Consider the following 17,247-nt stretch of genomic DNA (forward strand, 5'->3'; position numbering starts at 1 on the left):
GTCCTGATGCCTTCCAGGGTTGTGTGGTGCAGGTCAGTGAGCTGTGGCTTCCCTCTCTTAGCTTTAGAGTTTAGCTTTCTTTCTCTCTTCTGTTACTTTCCACTAGTTCTCATCTTTCCAACTTCACTGCTGTCTCCTCTCTTCTTCTGTCATCCTTTATCATTTTATTGATTATTTTAGGAGAGTGCAGAAAAGCATATTTATCAGCCTCCATGTGGAACCAGAAGATTGATAATATAAAAACTGATTTTTCCAATGTGATTAGGAAAAAAATCTCTGAAGTACTTGCTCTGAAACTTCACCTGCCATTGTAAAACATTTTGCCAGAATTAACAGTCTGTTAATGTTATTTTCATGAAACACAAATCAGACCTTTAAAATTTTTAAACTTAAAATGTATCTACTGTGGTACTAGGAAAAGAATAATCACTTTCATTGGGTAAATGTATAAATTGTGTAAAAGTAGTCTTGTCTCACTATATAGCCCACATTTTGAGGGTGCCTGTCCTGGAGCAGGTTAGATTTAAGAATTCCTTTTAAGTGAATGGATTTGGTCAGGTTAATGTGCTCGAGAACTTGGGAACTGAGTGGATTGCCAAAAAACAATGTATTTTATTGAAAACATAAGGATAGGTGACTTGAATTTTAGCTTCATTTCTTTATTGCTAAATTTGAGAAGTCAATAGATCACATAATCTTTCTATGCCTCAGGTTCTTCCTTTGTAAAATGAGGGATTGCAGGTTAGATCGTTTCTAAATAACTATAAGAACTTTATGATCATGAAGTTGTTTTGGAAATTTTTTGTGCTTTTATGGAGAAATATAATTAATTTTCTAATTTCTTTTTTAATGCAGGTTAATGGTGCAATGTAAGAAACCTTTAAAAGTTTCTGATGAATTAGTGCAGCGATATCAAATTAAGAATCAGTATCTTTCAGCAATAGCATCTGATGCAGAAAAAGAACCTAAAATTGATCCATATGCATTTGTTGAAGGAGATGAGGAATTTCTTTTTCCTGATAAGAAAGATAGACAAAATATCGAGAGAGAAGCTGGAAAAAAACAAAAGGTAAGTGAAATCAAAGTACACCAAAGGGTCTCTGATTTGTAGCACTGCCTATATAATACCCCACTTCTCTTTCTTTTTTCGTTTTTAAAATAGAATAGATTATTTTAACTTAGAAAGACATTTTTTAAAATAGGGTAAATCAAACACACTATACAGAATTTAAGAGCTTGTATAGACTTTAAATTATAGCTGGTTTCTGTCATGAAAAGATCTTTTTTGTTTGCTATAAAAGTTTTTGAATCGGAGAAAGTACATTAATTTTTCTTATATTGAAATCAGGACAGTTAGGTAGACGAACTATTTTGATACCCAGTTAAAATATGACGTAAGTGAATTACCAGTTTTCAAAAATACAATAGAATACGTATCGTTGAGTTTATAAAATACATGATGTTTTTGAATATGTGAACCAAGAACCTATAGTGCTCCTAAAAGTAAAATGTTATGTTCATAAAGTATAGGACATAGAAATATTTGATTAAAAGGTTAAATATAAAATGTTTGAGGATCTATTAAGTACAAGCTAACTCTGCTGTATATATCTTTTGCCTTAAACACAAAATGTGGAAATTGAAAGCTCTAAACTTCTGAAAAGAATTCAGTAATATGTTTAATACAAATAATTCATTTCATGAAGTTCTGTTTAGCTTTACTATGTTCTAGGTACTTGAAATTTTGTTCTTTTGTAAATATGAAAACAGTAGTAGTTGGGAAGGCTGTAGATACTATAGAAAGAACATGGACTTTGTTTTTTAAATTAATTTTTTATTGAATTTATTGGGGTGACATTGATTAATAAAATTATATAGGTTTCAGGGGTACAATTCACATATAATACGTCATCTGTATATTGTATTGTGTGTTCACCACCCCAAGTCAAGTTCCTTCCATCACCAGAACATCATGGACTTCAGAATCTGACAGATTTAGGTTGAAATCCCAGCTCCCATAACTTATCAGCCACCTTACCTGGGTTATCTTTAGAACTGTTTTTTGTTTGTAAGATGGGCATACTACTTATTATATAGGTTAGTTGTGAAAATTAGTGATAATGTCTATAGAACACCTAGCAGAATGCTTGAAACACACTCAGTAGTTTGTGGCTTTTGTTATTGGTAAATTATATACTTCAGCCTAATATATAGTATTGTTTGCAGGTAGAAGATGGATCATCTAGTGTAACAGTGTTATCACATGAAGAAGATGCTATGTCATTATTTAGTCCCTCTGTCAAGCAAGGTAAAACTTCTATTTCTTAACCAAAATACTGCATTCCAGGATTGTTACTACAAACTACAATTGACCGTTGAAGAATGTGAGGGTTGGGGCACTGACACCCCCATCCCAGACAGTTGAAAATTCACATATAACTAAACTCCTCAAAAATTTAACTAGTAATATAGCCTACTACTGACTGGAAGCCTTATTGATAACATACACAGTTTGTTAACTTATATTTTGTATGTTATATGTGTTTTATACTATATTCTTACTGTGAGCTAGAGAAAAGAAAATGTCATTAAGGAAATCATGAGGAAAAAATACATTTATAGTACTATACTGTACTTACCGATACCGTAAGTTTACATTGTCTTTTACAATATGGTCTGTCCGTACCTACATTAGTATTGTCTTATACGATACAAAACACTGTAGATGTACATATTACTAACACTAGATATCAAAAATGAAAAGATGTGAAAAAATTGATACTTATTTGCAGATGTAATTTATACATTGATAATGAAGAAGCAGCAGTATGATTGCTTTATGGTAGCCTAGTATAATCAATATATTTACTGAAAAAAACCCGCACTTAAGGGGACCTGCGTTCAAAAGTCAACTGTATTCTGAAATTGTTGGATGTTTACTGTTCTTTTTTGCATAATTCATATGTTTCATAGAACGGGATGGATTTCTATGAAATGGGATATCTTAAATTGGTGGATCATTGTTTATATTGCATAGGGAGAAGCAAGATCAGGTGATAGAAATTCTGTTTTTTAATTGTTAGAACTTCTTTCCTTTTTTTACAAATAAAAATAGTTCTCATCTGTAAAATAAGATTGAGTGAGATTATCACCTAAGGTCCTTCTCAGATCTAAAAGCTCAATTAGTAAGTTAGGCTTTGTGTCACCAAAAATAAGAAAAAAGTCCATCTGAATAAGGAAGAGATGGTCTTCCATGAAATAAATGTAGTGGTTGATGGTAGACTGATGAATGAAATTTCGGCTCTTTGGCCTATTTACCTACCCTAGGATATAGGGAATGTATAGTTGCCTTCTTGTCCCTGTGGTGTGGCTTTCTCAAAATTGGACCATCTGCCACATTCGGGAGCATCTTTTGAGGTGAAGTTTGGAAATCTTGGTTTTTAAATAGTACCCTAGATGATTTTTGCACACTCTAATTTCAGAACTGTTGCTCTAGTGAGTCTTTATAACTGACATGCAGGCACACTTGGAAAATGATTTCATCTTTCTGAAAGTGAGGGCTTTTTCAAGTCATTTGATATCCTGAGGATGTTTTGGAAGGTTATACACCAAACTGCAAATTGTTTTTTTGTTCTTTTTTCTTGTGTGGGAATATAAGAGGAGTTTAACTTCCATTTGTATTTTTATTTGTTTTTAAGTAATCATGTATTTTTTTCCCTAAAACTGGAAAAAAAAAGTGAAAAGGGAAATAAAATTCTAGAACTGAAATAAAGCTTACCTAAGAGGTAATATTTATTGAGTACTTAAGTGCCTGGCACTGGGCAAAGTGCTTTACCTAAATTCTATCACATTTCATTCTTGCCATTACTGAGGCACAGAGAGGTTAAGTATCTTTTCTAGGGTTGCATTCATAATACTGAGTTGGGATTCAAAGTAACTGTCTGACTCAAGAGCTGGAGCACTTAATCGTTGTACTGTGGTTTCTTTACATTTCAGGAAGATAGAAAAATAAAACTGTGTGTTAAATTCTGTTGTTCTAATAGTATTGTTTATTATATTTTTATTTGATATATTAATCACATAGAGTACTTAGCTATGTTATGGATTATAAAGTCTTTGATAAGCTTCCTGGGGAAGGTACCACCATTTATTTACAACTGTATTTCTGTGAAAAAAATTTCTAGATTTTAAACAGATCAGTTTCTTATTGTATTTTACCCTTATAAATTTAAAGTTATATATCTAGCTTAAATAAATATAATAATACTTATTTGGTCAGTAGTAGAATTTTTTATTTTGTTTTCCTGGTTGACATATGTAGATGCTCTACGTACTACTAGTCATGCCCGTCCTCCATCAACCAGTTTAATTTATGACTCAGACCTGGCTGTCTCATATACTGACCTCGATAATCTCTTTAATTCTGATGAAGATGAACTAACAGTGAGTATCCTGTTAATGATTAAGGTTATAAGTTGTTTTCCTTGTTTTTATATGAATTTTTTTTCAGAAGTGATATGTGACTTGAATACTGTTTTAGCCCTGAAAATAGGAAATTTTTTAGAATAAAATTTCATTAATTGGGTTTTTTTGGGTTTGTTTTTTAAATATATCTTTATTGATTTCAGAGAGGGAAAGGGAGAGGAGGGAGAGGGAGAAAGATAGATAGAAATGTCAATGATGGGTCGCTGATCAGCTGCCTCCTGCACGCCCCTGCTAAGGATCGAGCCGCAACCCGGGCCTGAGCCCTGACCGGGAATCGAACCGGACTCTTCTGGATCCTAGGCTGACGCTCAGCCGCTGAGCCATGCTGGCCGGGCTCGTCTCGTTTTTTTAACCTCATGTTTGAGCAGTGTTGGCATAGTGTCCGTCCCCTGTAAACTTTGCTTCCTTTTCTTTTTTGTATGCTTGAAGGGCTTGCTTTGCGCTCTGCCGTACTTTTCGTGCAGTTCTTAGGAAGCAGGATTATTTTCCTTATCCTCTAGTTTGAGGAATGACCCCGGAATTGACTTGCTGAGAGAATAAATCATTAACATTAAAATTATATGCCTTGTCAGTTTATTAAGGAATACTACTTCTTTAGAATTTGTTTGGCATCACAGTCATTATTGTAAGACAGGTAAATACTATAATAATGAAAGAGGGAGAAAAAGTAACATTTAATCTTTAACACCCATTTGCAGAGAAAGGTGAAGATAAAAGGAATTAAAGCTTAAAACGAGATTCTCTAGAATGTCAGGGGTCTGGCAAATTAATGAATTGGGTACTGCATTACCATAAAAGGGAATTCTTTTTTCATCTGCATAAAGGTAGTTTGGAAACTTCTATAGTACATTTGGTCTTTCTTATCTTATATAATATATACTTTTAATCTTTCATCATATACACACATATACATATATGCACATTTGATGTATTAAGTGATATAAGGTAGATACAGCTACATATAAACTTTTATTCTCTATCCCATAATAAAGTATATTTCAGGGTACCATTTACTGGGTAAATAAATCCCCAATTCTTTGGTACTTTTATACTTTCTCTCTGCTACCATTCATGTATCAGCTGTGGCTCTTCTGAGGTAAAAAGGCAATCAGAGATCAGTTTATGTATTTTTGACAAAGTGACTAGCAGGAACCAACTTACCAGCTCTAAAAACATTGATGACAGATTGGAGGTACTGAAAGTTGGTTTGTTCATTGTATTAAAATTTAATTTTAGTTAGAGATCCTGTTACTTTTTCATACGAGATCTTTCAGAAGTTTGTGCTTAGTTTTACCTGTTGTAGCATTTTCGTAAGGGTAAGGAGGTTATCAAACAAGGTAAAAGTGTAAACAAATCAGAGGGATGATTGATTGTGTAGGAAACTTTAATGTCTTTTATTTAAGGGAACAGATGCTTTATGAGTATCTTTTACTAAGAAGCAAGTCTGGTGTTAACTACAGACCCTTCTTATTGCAGGTTTTTTGTTTTGATTTTAATAGGTTTTAAGTGAAAGTTATTCTTGCTTCTAAGTGTTTTGAAAGTATGGGTTATTTTCTTTGGAGGAACTTTTTCCTCTGTTAATTTGGAGGATTATCAAATAAACTAATCTGGGCTCATTGATTGCCTAAAATGTATTTTTTGTCTTTAAGTCATATCTAGTATGTTCTTGGCTTTACTTTCAAGTCACATCTGAATGATTACTATTTTGAGATCACATTGGATGTAAAACTTGAGATAAATATAAATATGTAGGTGTTCTTTTTTAATAGCCTGGATCTAAAAAATTGGCGAATGGATCAGATGATAAATCCAACTGCAAGGAATCAAAGACAGGAAATCTGGACCCGTTGTCTTGCATAAGTAAGCTTCCAGATAAATCTGCAAACTTTTAATCTCAACAAAGTTCCCCACACCTTTGTTTTAAACAGATTAATTTCTTTTGACTCTTATGTTAAAATGTGTGTTTTGTTAAATATAGGCACTGCAGATCTTCATAAAATGTATCCGACACCACCATCATTGGAACAACATATAATGGGATTTTCCCCAATGAATATGAATAATAAAGAATATGGTAGTATGGATACAGCACCTGGAGGAACTGTTCTAGAAGGAAATAGTTCTAGTATAGGAGCACAGTTCAAAATTGAGGTTGACGAAGGATTCTGTAGCCCAAAACCTTCTGAAATTAAAGTAAGTATTTTCTCTAGAAAAATAATTTATTTATATATTTCATATCAAATTAGTTTGTGGCTGTATTCAAAACTCATTTCATACTGATGTTTGCAACAACGTGGATAGGCCTTGAGGGTGTGATGCTAAGTGGAAGCCAGGTGGAAAAGGACAACCACATGATTTCTACGGAGGGGAACATAAAGCAGAAGAAAGGAACTAACAGAACAGCCTCAGACACAGCAGTGGTGATTGCCAGAGCAGAAGGGGGACGGGGGCGAGCTGGGTAAAGAAAGTCAGATACATGGTAAAGGAAGAAAACTAGACCCTGGGTGGTGAACACACAGTAGAATATACAGATAACTGAATTATAATGTTCACATGAAGTGGATGTAATGTTATTAGCCATTGTTACTTCACTAAATTTAAGAAATTATTTGATTCTAGTTTTGTAGCTAACAAATTTGAAGACTGAATTGTGACACACTATTAAGGATGTATTTAAGAAAAGAATAGAATTTCCCTGGCTGGGTAGCTCAGTTGGTTAGAATGTCATCCCAATATGCCAGTGTTGCGGGTTTGATCCCTGGTCAGGACACATACAAGAATCAACCATTGTATGCATAAATAAGTGGAACAGCAGATCTTTGTCTCTCCCTCTCCCCTACCAAGTAAAAAAGAAAAGAATAGAATTATATTTACATTTTACTATTTTGTTTCAAGAAAGGGAAAAAATGGCTAGAATTCGTTTGCTTTTCCCCCCGGAAGATAAGGTTCTCAGTGTCATGGTCTTTGTATTGTAGGATTTTTCTTATGTCTACAAGCCTGAAAATTGTCAAGTTCTAGTGGGATGTTCCATGTTTGCACCTCTAAAAACTCTACCAAGCCAATGTCTGCCTCCTATCAAATTACCAGAAGAGTGTATTTACCGTCAGAGTTGGACTGTTGGAAAATTGGAATTGCTTCCTTCAGGGCCTGCAATGCCATTCATCAAAGATGGGTAGGATTTAGATTTATGTTTTTGGTATAGTATATACGTACTTATATAGCTTTAATTTTTCTTTCAGAGAAGTACCTGGTATGCTTGTTTCCAGAAAAAATACACAGTTTTTTAAAATTTTGAAAATTATTTTCTGATTAATAAGTTATAGTATTTGCTGGGTGTGGATAAACTATTAGAAAACTTAAAACTGTTATGCTTTGATTCTTTGTCTTCAAAGCCTTTTTTTTATTTTGGTCAAAAATTTTAAGTCACTCCCATTTGTTTATTTGCCATATTTCACACACTTTTCTCACTTAAAATCTGTGAAATTGAGGTATCATAACTGGTAGCATCTTAAAATTGCCATCATCCCTTTTTACACAGACATCTCTAAAATCAGGATTTTATTTTATTTTTTTACGGTCATGGCATCTTAGAATCCATGAAATATGGGTATTTGTAATATGAGAAATATATAGGTAATAAATGTGGATGTCTAGGTGTCGATAAGAGTACACAGATTTTATTTATAATTTTGGAATTAGTTGGTTGGACCTCAGCTCACAGTAATCTTTTAGAGTGAATGTATTAACCAGAAATACATTTTAATTATACTTGGAATTTTTGCACTAATTGTGCTTTCATAATTTTCACTGTTTCTGAAAACCATTTGGGATATTTTAGTTGTATTTCACATTGCTAAAATGTTTCTTTATGTATATGTTTGATTTCCCTTCACCCTGGTGGTATTAGTGACGGAAGTACGATGGATCAGGAATATGGCCCCGCGTATACGCCGCAGACTCATGCTTCTTTCGGGATGCCTCCTAGCAGCGCACCTCCCAGTAACGGCGGAGCAGGAATTCTTCCTTCTCCATCTACCCCTAGATTTCCAACTCCAAGGACTCCAAGGACTCCCAGGACCCCTCGTGGAGCTGGTGGGCCTGCTAGCGCCCAAGGTTCAGTCAAATATGAAAATTCAGACTTGTATTCACCAGCTTCCACCCCGTCAACATGCAGACCCCTTAATTCTGTTGAACCTGCAACTGTTCCTTCCATCCCTGAAGCACACAGTCTTTATGTAAACCTCATTCTTTCTGAGTCAGTTATGAATTTGTTTAAAGACTGTAACTTTGATAGTTGCTGTATCTGTGTCTGCAACATGAATATCAAGGGTGCCGATGTTGGAGTTTACATTCCAGATCCAACGCAAGAAGCACAGTATAGGTGTACCTGTGGCTTCAGTGCTGTTATGAACAGAAAATTTGGAAACAATTCAGGATTATTTCTTGAAGATGAACTAGATATCATAGGACGCAACACAGAATGTGGCAAAGAGGCCGAAAAACGTTTTGAAGCTCTCAGGGCTACTTCTGAACATGTTAGTGGAGGACTAAAGGAATCTGAGAAATTACCTGATGAGTTGATATTATTGCTACAAGATCAGTGCACTAATTTATTTTCACCCTTTGGAGCATCAGACCAAGATTCTTTTCCCAAAATTGGTGTAATTAGCAATTGGGTACGTGTTGAAGAGCGGGATTGTTGCAATGACTGCTACCTTGCATTAGAACATGGGCGTCAGTTCATGGATAACATGTCAGGAGGAAAAGTTGATGAAGTGCTTGTGAAAAGTTCATGCTTACACCCCTGGTCCAAAAGAAATGGTAAGTATACTAATGGAATAATTTTTGTTTGTTTTCCTTTAAATGTATGATTTTGCTTTTCTTTCTTAGGATACAATATTAAAGGCATTTCCCATGTAGCTAAAAGAGACACTTAAATTTGGGCTTAAAGCTCCTTTAAGAATGACATTTTTAAAGGGAGAATTTCCTAGCAGTTTAATTTCACCAATAAAAGTATGGTTATTGTAAATCTGTAATTATGTACTTAGGTAAAATTATAAAAAGTATTTTGCACATCTTAATTAGCAGAAAGTTGCTAGATGTCTGCATTATTCAACATTTTTTTACTCAAATATTTATTGAGCATCTAGTATGGGCTAGGCACTGTTCTTTTATAAAGTAGTGTTGAACAAAGCAAACAGATTTCCTGCCCTTTTTGAGCCTATAATTTAGTGGAGAAGACAAAATAAAAATAAGTAATTATATACTATCAGATAATGACAGGTGCTTTGAAGGAAAAGCAGGTAAAGGAGTGGAAAAAGACAAGAGTGTGACATTTTATTGTATTTTTTAATTAATTTTTTGAAAAACATATCTTAATTGATTTCAGAGAGAGGAAGGGAGAAGGAGAGAGAGAGAAACATCAGTGATGAGAGAGTCATTGACCGGCTTCCTCCTGCACACCCCCAACTGGGGATGGAGCCCGCAACCTGGGCATGTGCCTTGACTGGGAATCAACTGCGATCTCCTGGATCCTAGGTTGATGCTCAACCACTGAGCCACGCCTGGCTGGGCTACTTTTTTAATTTTTAAAAAAAAAAATCCTCACCCGAGGATATTTTTTCCATTGCTTTTCAGAGAGAGTGGAAGGGAGAGAGAGAGAAACATTGATGTGAGAGAGACACATCCATTGGTTGCTTTCTGCACCCACCAGGACTGGGGCTGGGGATCGAGCCTGCAACTGAGGTAGGTTCCCTTGGCCTTAATCGAACCCAGGATCCTTCATTCTGGGGCCGATGCTCTTAACCACTGATCCAGACCGGCTAGGGCTTATGTTTTTTTATCCTCACCCGAGGATTTGGATTTTTTATTGATTTTTAGTGAGAGAGAAAGGGGGAGAGAGCAAGAGAGAAACATCAGTCGGTTGACTCCCGTATGTGCCCTGATTGGGCATGGAACCCCACAACCTAGGTATGTGCCCTGACTGGGAATCAAACCCATAACCTCTTGGTATATGGGACAGCGTTCCAACCAGTTGAGCCACCTATCCAGGGCAAGAGTATGACATTTTAGATGGGCGGATTGAGAAGATACTACTGAGGTACAAAGACCTACAGAAAGGGGTGGGGATGTGGAGCTGGGTGACTAATCAAGGAAGAGTGAGGCAGTGAAAAGACCTTGAGGGCGTAGCATGCTTAGTGTGTGTGAGGAACAGTAAGGAGGCAGTGTTGCTGGAATGAATTAGATAATGGGGAGATTGGTAGAAGATGAAGTTTAAGAGTTGGCCAAGTGCCAAAGTCATATGTAGGGCCTTCATAGTTTATTCTAAGAGTGATGGGAAGCTATAGGACAATTTTGAGCAGAGAAGTAACGTGATCCTTTTTCTGTTGGCTGTTGTGTTGTGGATGGTAAAGGTGAGAGTTGTTAGAGTATAGAAACGCAAGTTTTTTTCTTTATTGATTTTGTACCTTGCAACTTTATTTTAATTTCTAATCGTTTTTTGGTGGAGTCTAGGATTTTCTATATATAGAATTATGTCAATCAGATGCTTAATCTTCTCTATCTGTATTTCTTGTTATCTTAAAATTTTATTTCTTTGTGTTGGCAATAGCAGTTCTTATTTACTTTTTTTTAATGGTTGTAGATGTGAGTATGCAGTGCTCACAGGATATACTTCGAATGCTCCTCTCTCTTCAGCCAGTTCTTCAGGATGCTATTCAGAAAAAAAGAACAGTAAGGCCTTGGGGGGTTCAAGGTCCTCTCACTTGGCAGCAATTTCATAAAATGGCAGGCCGAGGCTCTTATGGTAAGTAATTTAAAGTATGTGTATTGACTAATTTTATATCAGCCTTCAGTTTCTATACTCAACTTGAATAAGCACAGTTGTTTTCCTTAAGTATATTTGTGGCATATGCTTGACTTAAGGCAGTGTGGTCAGTCCTAGCCTATTTTACTTTCGACATTTACAGCAGCATTCAGTTTACTGGGTGCTCTACTCCACTTCAGAAAGAACTGCTTCACTTAGATCTGTTTTTACATATTTGACTGAACAGTAAGATTTTATGTGTAGAAAGAATCATAACTGTGAAATTTATTAAAAAGACTGAGCACCACTTTTGTGTAAATCATCATTTTACAAAATTGAATGAAAAATGGGGTAAAAAGTGGGTAATACTAGTGATAAAAGTTCTCAAGGTCTCATTAAAGAAAAAAAAAAAAAGACAGATTTGATGGTTATGAGTAGTGGCAAATGAGTACTCCCAGCATGGTATGTGCACAGTAATATATGGTCAGCTGTAATAGAAAAGAACATTAAACAATGTTTGAATTATCGGTTGAAGATTGGCTCTGAAAGGTGGGATGTCATTGGAGCTTTTAAAATATATCTGGATTAATAGTTCTTAACATTGAAATCTCAGACTTTTGTGGATGGTTTTAGAATACATTATATATATACAGAAGTAGTAGATTTGCTCATATTTTCCTTTTCCTCCTTTTATTAATGGCTAAATAATTTTAATCTCAAAAAACTTGACACTCAGTGAAAAGTGTAGATTAATTATAATATTTTTTACATTCTTTTTAAGACCAAAACAGGTACACACATTACACATATACACACAGAATTATTTTTCTATAATTTAAACATCCTTGGTTTAAAGCATATGTGTATTTTTTGAAAATATTGCCAAATTACTTCAATTTAAACTCCCACTAGTAAAATGCCTGTTTCTCCAAATCCGTACCAGTAGAGTGCTGACTAATAGATGGGTGAAAATGGTTGTTTCATTATAGTTTGAGAGGTAGAACAGTATAGACTGTAAGGGAAGATTTCCTGGTTTCTAATCACACTTCTGCCATTCTTTGTATGATACTGGACAAGTTGCTTAACTTTTCCATTCCTGCTTTTTCATCTCTAAGATGAGATTAATGTTAGTATCTACCTTATATGGTTTTTATGAGGATTAAATGAGTTAATAAAAATAAAGATCTTTGAACAGTACATAGCACATACTAAATGTTATAATTGTTTGTTCTTAATTATTTTTAATTGCTTTGTCATGAGATTGAGCATCTTTTTATGTGTAAGAGGTATTTCTATTTCTGTGAACTTTGTTCATATCCTTTACCCATTTTTCTATTAGGTTTTTGGTCATTTTCTTATGGATTTATAGGTCCCTTTTATATGGTAAGGATATTAACCTTTTTTTCCCATATACATTGCAAATCATTCTTCCAATTTGTTGTTAATCATTTGCCTAATTGTTTTTTTAATACCAAAATTAAAATTTTATATAGTCAGATTAATCAATTTTTAAATGGATAGGTTTTATGTTATGCTTAGAAAGGCTTTCCCCTGTCCAAATTTATTAAAAATAAAACTTGCCTCCCATGTTTTCTTTTATACCTCTAAGTTTTTTCATTCAGATTAATTTTTTTTGCATTTAAATGAAGGTATAAGTCATATGTTTTTTAAAGACCATTTAGCAAATTCCTAACTGGAAAAGTCTCAGTCACTGGCTTTAAGTATTTTTGTCTTTAATAAAATATTTTTACACTAATAATGATGAGTAACTTTTGACATTTAAATACAAAGACATGTACTACTATTAAATGTTTTCTTAAAATACATCTTTTTTATTTAGGAACTGATGAATCTCCAGAACCACTGCCAATCCCTACGTTTTTATTGAGTTACGATTATGATTTTCTGGTGCTTTCTCCATTTGCTCTCCCTTACTGGGAGAGACTTATGCTGGAACCCTATGGATCTCAAAGAGATATAGCGTATGTTGTACTATGTCCAGAAAATGAAGCCCTGTTAAATGGAGCCAAAAGCTTTTTTAGAGATCTTACTGCAATATATGAGGTAGGCTTTTACAAAAAGATGGCATTTTAAAACTACCTTATTTGTATGTTTAAATATAAGTTATACTGGGTAGTTCAGTTGATTGGGACAGAATAGTAAGGATGTCAAGTTCTTTGATGTCAGAGGTTTACTTTTCATACTAGCCAGTTACATTCTTACAGACCCTTTATTAGATATGTGTGCCATTGTTCATGGTGGAAATTGCCATATTGAGGGGAGGGGTAATTGAGAGCATATATGTCCCACTTAAGAGACTGTTTTTCTAAAATAAAGGGTAGCATTGTTAGATAGCCAAGGAAAATTACATTTATAAAAATTCTAGTCCTGATTCTCTAGGACCCCAGGTACTAACATTAGGCCTCACTTGACTCATTCATAAAATAAAGCTATGCTAGATCTCTGTAAGATCTGTTTCATTTCTGACATTCATGACTAATCTTCTGAGTTATAATTCTCATGTTATATCGAACACTGAGTTCAACGATTTCAAATTTAAATGCTGTGGGACATAAAACCTTCTTTTTCCCACAAATGCTTAGAACCCCAGTATTTAAAATTTAATTTCTTTTATAATCTGAATTGTTTGTTTGTGCTGGTTTAGCTCCTTATAAATGTTCCGCTTAATTACAAGGCATCTATAGTGTGTTTTGTAGAAATAAGTATTTCCCAAAGAGTGTTGTTTGGAATCCTTGTCCTGCAAAATCTTCCCAGGAAAAAGTTCCATAGTTAAATAAGTTTGAGGAAACATTGTGTATTGTATTACCTAATAGAGATTCACTATTCATGTTAGGTTTCTAGAGCCTTTGAAAGTCTTACAGTAAAGAAATCCTGTCTAAATTTTCTTAAGTATGGCAAATTTATTTGATAGTAGGCTTCTTACAACAAACATCAGTAGCCCACAGAATTGGAGGGAGAGGTGGCAAGTACATAGTGTATTTATATACCAATTTTCATTTTGCTTTTGCTTAAGGATATATGTATTTATGCAGACTAATTGGGATAGATGTACAACTTAAAATGACTGCATTTTTATGCTCACTTATTTCTATATTCAAGTTTTCATTCTTCAGGTCACGTAGTTCTCGTGCCATTATTATTATCTGGGTGTTTTATTTCATTAGAGATATTTTAATTTTAAAAGAAGTTTAATGAATTTCTAATGTAAAAAGGAAAAAGACCTATAGAACCATTTTACCCTTGGTATTTTTATCCCAAGTGTTAATTATAAATGATAGTTTATTTTAAATATCTTAAGTGCTTTATTTTACAATATGTACTTAAATACTATGATAATTTCACTAATTCTGCTTTCTGTATGTATATTTGTAGTCCTGTCGATTAGGTCAACATAGGCCTATTTCTCGACTGTTGACAGATGGGATCATGAGAGTTGGATCTGCTGCGTCAAAGAAACTATCAGAAAAGTTGGTAGCAGAATGGTTTTCTCAGGCAGCTGATGGTAACAACGAAGCATTTTCTAAACTCAAGCTTTATGCACAAGTCTGCAGATATGACCTAGGTATTGAATTTGTATTTATTATATAAGGCCAAGTGTTAGCAAAGTATGGCCCACCAGCTGTTTTTGTAAATAAAATTTTATTGGAACACAGCCATGCTCATTTATTCACATATTGTCTATGCCTGCTTTTGTGCTACAAGATCAGACCTGAGTAATTATGACAGAGACTGTGACCCGTAAAGACTAAAATATTACCATCTGACCCTTTATAGAAAAAAATTTGCTGATCCCTGTAATGGGGATTCCATCAGGTAGGAGGAAATTGTGGGTTATAGACAATTTTTGTTGCTTCTGTAGGATCTGATGAATTTGTTTTTACTTAAGTTTATTAACATTAAGATTCTCGACTTGTTAATGGTTTAAAGATAAAATAATTTGTAATTACCTTTACAACACAAAGTTGGAAGTAAGAAAATGGCAGCTGTTTAAGACTTGATTTTAACACTCTTGAATTAAATATCAATGGACTTACTTTAGACTTAATCCAAAGAGGCATAGAACCAAAATATTGAGTATTAGACATTCCTACAATTTGAACCTCATGAAAACATTTCTCCTTTTTATATTTAATTAGCTCCCAGTGTAGTCAATATTTATTTAACTTGTGATTTAGGAACCCTTTGAATGGTTTGAAAAGTTTGTTAGATACTGTTATTTACATTTAGTTAATTATGCCTAGGAAATGGAATTTTATTATACTTTTCATGGAAACCAAAATATTGTATGAAAATGCTGGTTTACCTTTTCAATTCCATTTAAAATTTGTTTCTTCAGTTTCTAGGAAAACAGAAAAGCTAGTATGTGCTACACTCATAGCAAGCAACTTAGGGAGGGTAATTACCAAAATAGCATCAATTAGATATTATTATTCACATATTTAAATAAATAAAAAACCAATCAGTGAAATAAAGAATTAAATGCCCTGCCTGTTTTTATTATCTTTAGGTCCTTATCTTGCTTCCCAGCCATTGGACAGCTCTCTACTTTCCCAGCCAAATTTAGTTACCCCTACAAGTCAATCTTTGATTACTCCACCTCAGATGACAAATACTGGAAATGCTAATACTCCATCTGCCACCCTAGCATCTGCAGCGAGCAGCACTATGACAGTGACTTCAGGTGTTACCATGTCTTCTTCAGTTGCCACAGCTAATTCAACTTTGACCACAACTTCAACTTCATCTTCATCATCCTCCAACTTGAGTAGTGGAGTATCATCAAATAAACTACCTTCATTTCCACCCTTTGGCAGTATGAACAGTAGTGCTGCAGGATCCATGTCTACACAAGCAAGTGCAGTTCAGAATGGCCAGCTAGGAGGGCAACAGTCATCAGCTCTACAAACAGCTGGGATTTCTGGAGAGTCATCTTCTCTTCCCACTCAGCCACATCCCGATGTATCTGAAAGGTACTTTTAAATATACTAATTTTGCAGAAATATAAATATGTGATGCTTCGTTTTGTCTGAATAAGACAGCCTTTGTGAATGACCATAAAGAGCTTTTTGGTCTTATCCTTGACGTTTTAGTTTTGATAATGTTCAATATTTTACTTATAATTTATAATGAAGACTCTTCATAAAGTCTTTTATCTCACAGACTGTTAGAATCTCATGCTGGGAATTAAGACCTTGAAAGCCATTTAGTCCAGCTATCCTGTGATGTTTGAATCTGTTCTGTGAGATAACTCAAGTAGATTTGCCTTTTCACTCCAGTGATTTAGAAAGTCACTATTGAACTAGCCCCTTCAGAGGCTTAAGGGTCATACCAAGATTTAAATCGCAGCTCTGCATTTACTGGCTATGTGACTTTGGAAAAGTTATCTAACCTTTCTGAGCCTGTTTACTTATCTGTAAAATGGGAGCAGTAGGATATAATACACATTAAATGCTTTCCACAATGCTTCCAAACGCTTGAATTATCTTTTACGACGATGATAATGACAGCTCTCTTCATTCCTTTTATGAAGAAGGTATTGAGTGAGCTTCCCTTTTGATTTATAGGTGAGATTAGCCTGAGTTTGGTTATATTTTTCAGCTACACAGAGGCAGTTTTGCCCAAAGCTACACTCATGTATGTGAGTAGAAACAAACTATTAATTACCCAGATTGATCTCTTCATCTTGAACATCTCCGTATATTTGGAGTTTAAAAAAAAATCATATCACCATAAAGAATAAACCTTACTTTTGAAGTTATGAAGTATGAAATAACTATGTATAGCTAAAAATGTAGTAGAAGATTGACTGAGTTTGGAAACCTGATCTAGCTCTGCTTCTAGCCAGCTTTATGATCTTGGGTAGCTCATTTAACTTATCTTTATCTTAGTTTTATCACCTAAGCACTAAGCTCTCTAGTGTTTCTGATAGTCTATGG

At 34.3% G+C, this 17,247-nt stretch overlaps 1 protein-coding gene across 2 annotated transcripts in view; it reads left to right on the plus strand.

Moving 5' to 3' along the window:
- MED13 (mediator complex subunit 13) overlaps window positions 1-17,247 on the plus strand; it is a 73,398-nt gene that overhangs the window by 41,459 nt on the left and 14,692 nt on the right. For both annotated transcript variants that reach the window (XM_081160882.1, XM_081160883.1), the window contains exons 10-20: window positions 856-1,069; window positions 2,227-2,308; window positions 4,322-4,443; window positions 6,255-6,345; window positions 6,464-6,678; window positions 7,461-7,657; window positions 8,393-9,306; window positions 11,129-11,290; window positions 13,131-13,354; window positions 14,684-14,873; window positions 15,819-16,281. In XM_081160882.1, the coding sequence (XP_081017008.1) occupies window positions 856-1,069; window positions 2,227-2,308; window positions 4,322-4,443; window positions 6,255-6,345; window positions 6,464-6,678; window positions 7,461-7,657; window positions 8,393-9,306; window positions 11,129-11,290; window positions 13,131-13,354; window positions 14,684-14,873; window positions 15,819-16,281 (2,874 nt within the window). The remainder of the gene's footprint in view (window positions 1-855; window positions 1,070-2,226; window positions 2,309-4,321; window positions 4,444-6,254; window positions 6,346-6,463; window positions 6,679-7,460; window positions 7,658-8,392; window positions 9,307-11,128; window positions 11,291-13,130; window positions 13,355-14,683; window positions 14,874-15,818; window positions 16,282-17,247) is intronic.

This window comes from Miniopterus schreibersii (genome assembly GCF_964146895.1).
Source record: "Miniopterus schreibersii genome assembly, chromosome: 16".
NCBI lineage: Eukaryota > Metazoa > Chordata > Mammalia > Chiroptera > Miniopteridae > Miniopterus > Miniopterus schreibersii.